Raw genomic sequence first — 2590 nt, 5'->3', positions numbered from 1 at the left:
ATTACATGCTTCCGCAGTTTAAATAAGATGAAGACCGTTTCATCTTTCCCTTAATTTGCCAAATTAACTATTATTAACACTTTATTATTGGGTGTATACTTTATTATCAGGTTAAATACAGGTTAAACACTTTATTATTGGGTGTATACTTTATTATCAGGTTAAATACAGGTGTTTCTGTTATAACACAATACATACATTCTGGAAAAACCCATGCTCTGCAAAAGATGCATGAATTGTAGGCATATTGGGAAAGCAGGGTCAGGAGCAGATCACTCAAAACCTATGCAACTTTGAAAACAGAGCACCAGCAAAAACAACATTTGATACCCCGAGAGATAACCTGACATCCAGGGCAGGCAGTGGGGCTAGCGTCTGCCACAGGAGATATGAAAAATGCACAGAAGGAACTGTGAAAATGAGGACAGGCGGCTAGTAGAAGCTGAGCTCTGACCCAATTAAGGCGGGCACAAAAGGTGGCGCCACCTACTGGAAGCCGAGAGCTGTGCAAAGCCCCAGGGAGCGCCCTTCAGGCGACGGAGCCCTGAATGTACAAGCTTGTTTTCAAAGTTTGTAACATAGGACGGAACGGCCCCCCTGCCTGTGCAGCAGCCAAGCCAAGTGGCGGTTCCTTACTTGTTGAAGGGATGATTCTACTCCCACTATTCCAGCTCCCAGGAAAAACTATACATAAGCCAACAAAAAATGATGTACAGGCCAAGGAAACTTGCACATATATACTAACAAAGGTCCCCTATTTATCAATCACAAATGAGCTAACAGATTATAGAAAGAATAACTATATAATTATCTTTCTTCTTAAATTTTTTTTTTAAAGTTACAACTATTTGGAGAGTACCAACAACTATTTGGAAAGTTCCACTAAAATTTTTTATTTTATTTTTATCATTAAGTACAATAAGTTGTCATTCATTTAATTTCCCCCATGCAAAAGGGGTTCATAGTTTACCTTCTTAACCTTGGCCTCCTTCAGTTTTTCCAAAGCCATCTTAATTTTATCAGCCTTGGCTTGGGCTTCTTCATCTTCCTGTGAAATAGCAAAATAATCAACACGGTCCATTGAATAATACCAGTAAGGAATTACTCCTGTCTTAGTTACTTTATGTAAACAAAAGGTACCAAATTTCCCATGCTCAATTTTCAGAATTAAAAAAAATCTTCAACCCAAAGATATAGAAGGCAGTCACCCTTTATAGCTTGGGAACAGTAACCTAAAAGATAAAAAGATGACTTTAAGAGTGCTTCACATATTGAGACCACAAAAATCTCTGCTTGGCTCACAAACTGGCATCTAACCTAAGGAGTCTATAGATGGATCCATCTCAAGGGATTTAAGCACTCCCTGAAATAATATACACACTTTTGGATCAGGATGTCTTTTTGGGGATTCTTGGTTTGTATTAGATCCTTACAGGGGTCCTTAATTCCCCCAAAGTTAGGACTTAAACTCAAAATTAAACTTAAAATTCAGCAAAAAAGCACTGACAGACACACATCAGCCGGCAGAAAAGAGAGTATTTTATGAGCTCAAAGCCCTTTGATTTTTGCAAGTTAATATTCCGAGAATAGGATAATTAAGCCTCTCCCACCTATTTATAATGATGAGGAAACGAGCTGTTCTAATTACATTCTAATTACTTGAAAGTAGACATATATCTTTTTATAACAGTGGTTCTTAAATTTTTCTTTGAGCCACAAGACCTTTTAAGAACACGTTGAAAGTGAGGAAGCCTGTAAAACTTCCCATATGCATTCAACTTTGCACTTACGTTCAGGGGATTCATGCCCCCCGTGAAATCTTCATGACCCTACATTAAGAGCCTCGGCTCTATATTTATTACAATTTTCAAATAATTTTCTATAACAAATACACAATAGAGCAATGAGTGTGATAGAGTATGACTTAATATTTGATTTATATTTAATATTTGTTCATTCAAAAGACATTGTAGTAACTGTCAGGGTCACTAGGGTCACATTTATAAACACCGATCATTATCACACAGTACAACAAAGGTGGAAGCCACAGGAAATGGAACTGGGTTCTTACCCTAAAATATTTTTAAACAGCTTACTCTAAGAAAAATTCTTAAAAGTGCTCTTTTTGCTTTCATGAGAGACATATTACGAGTTAATATCCCAAATAATGACAATATGGACTTTCCAATTGTTTGTTTTTCAATATTCAGAAATTTATTAATATCGAGCACTCATCACCCATCTGCTTTTAACACCCCCTCCCCGGCCATGACATTACAAGTGGTACTTAGATGTATCAGAGCTGCCAAATTCAAAAACATGGAAATACATAAATCAGTTCCACGGTTCATACAACGTTAATCAAACAGTTCCCCCAAGGGCTGAGTATTGTCAGGGGTTTTCTGCATACAAATATAGTTTTTCACCAAACTATAATAAATCCTGAATATGGTCCTAATATGTTCTTTACATACACCTATGGGTCTTGTTCATGGAGGGCTCCGGCTTTGCAATGAATGTACTCTAGCAATCCCTGTATTTGGTATCTCAGAGCTTTGGGCATACAGACCTATGAATGTAATGATCACTT

At 37.2% G+C, this 2590-nt stretch overlaps 1 protein-coding gene across 1 annotated transcript in view; it reads right to left on the bottom strand.

Moving 5' to 3' along the window:
- The window catches only part of APBB1IP (amyloid beta (A4) precursor protein-binding, family B, member 1 interacting protein), a 52357-nt gene that overhangs the window by 40231 nt on the left and 9536 nt on the right, over positions 1-2590 (bottom strand). The window contains exon 4 of the mRNA XM_008585000.1: positions 971-1048. Coding sequence (XP_008583222.1) covers positions 971-1048 — 78 coding nt within the window. The remainder of the gene's footprint in view (positions 1-970; positions 1049-2590) is intronic.

The sequence above is a fragment of the Galeopterus variegatus genome, unplaced genomic scaffold (assembly GCF_000696425.1).
Source record: "Galeopterus variegatus unplaced genomic scaffold, G_variegatus-3.0.2 Scaffold3419, whole genome shotgun sequence".
Lineage (NCBI taxonomy): Eukaryota > Metazoa > Chordata > Mammalia > Dermoptera > Cynocephalidae > Galeopterus > Galeopterus variegatus.
This window is presented reverse-complemented; position numbering and strand designations above follow the sequence as displayed.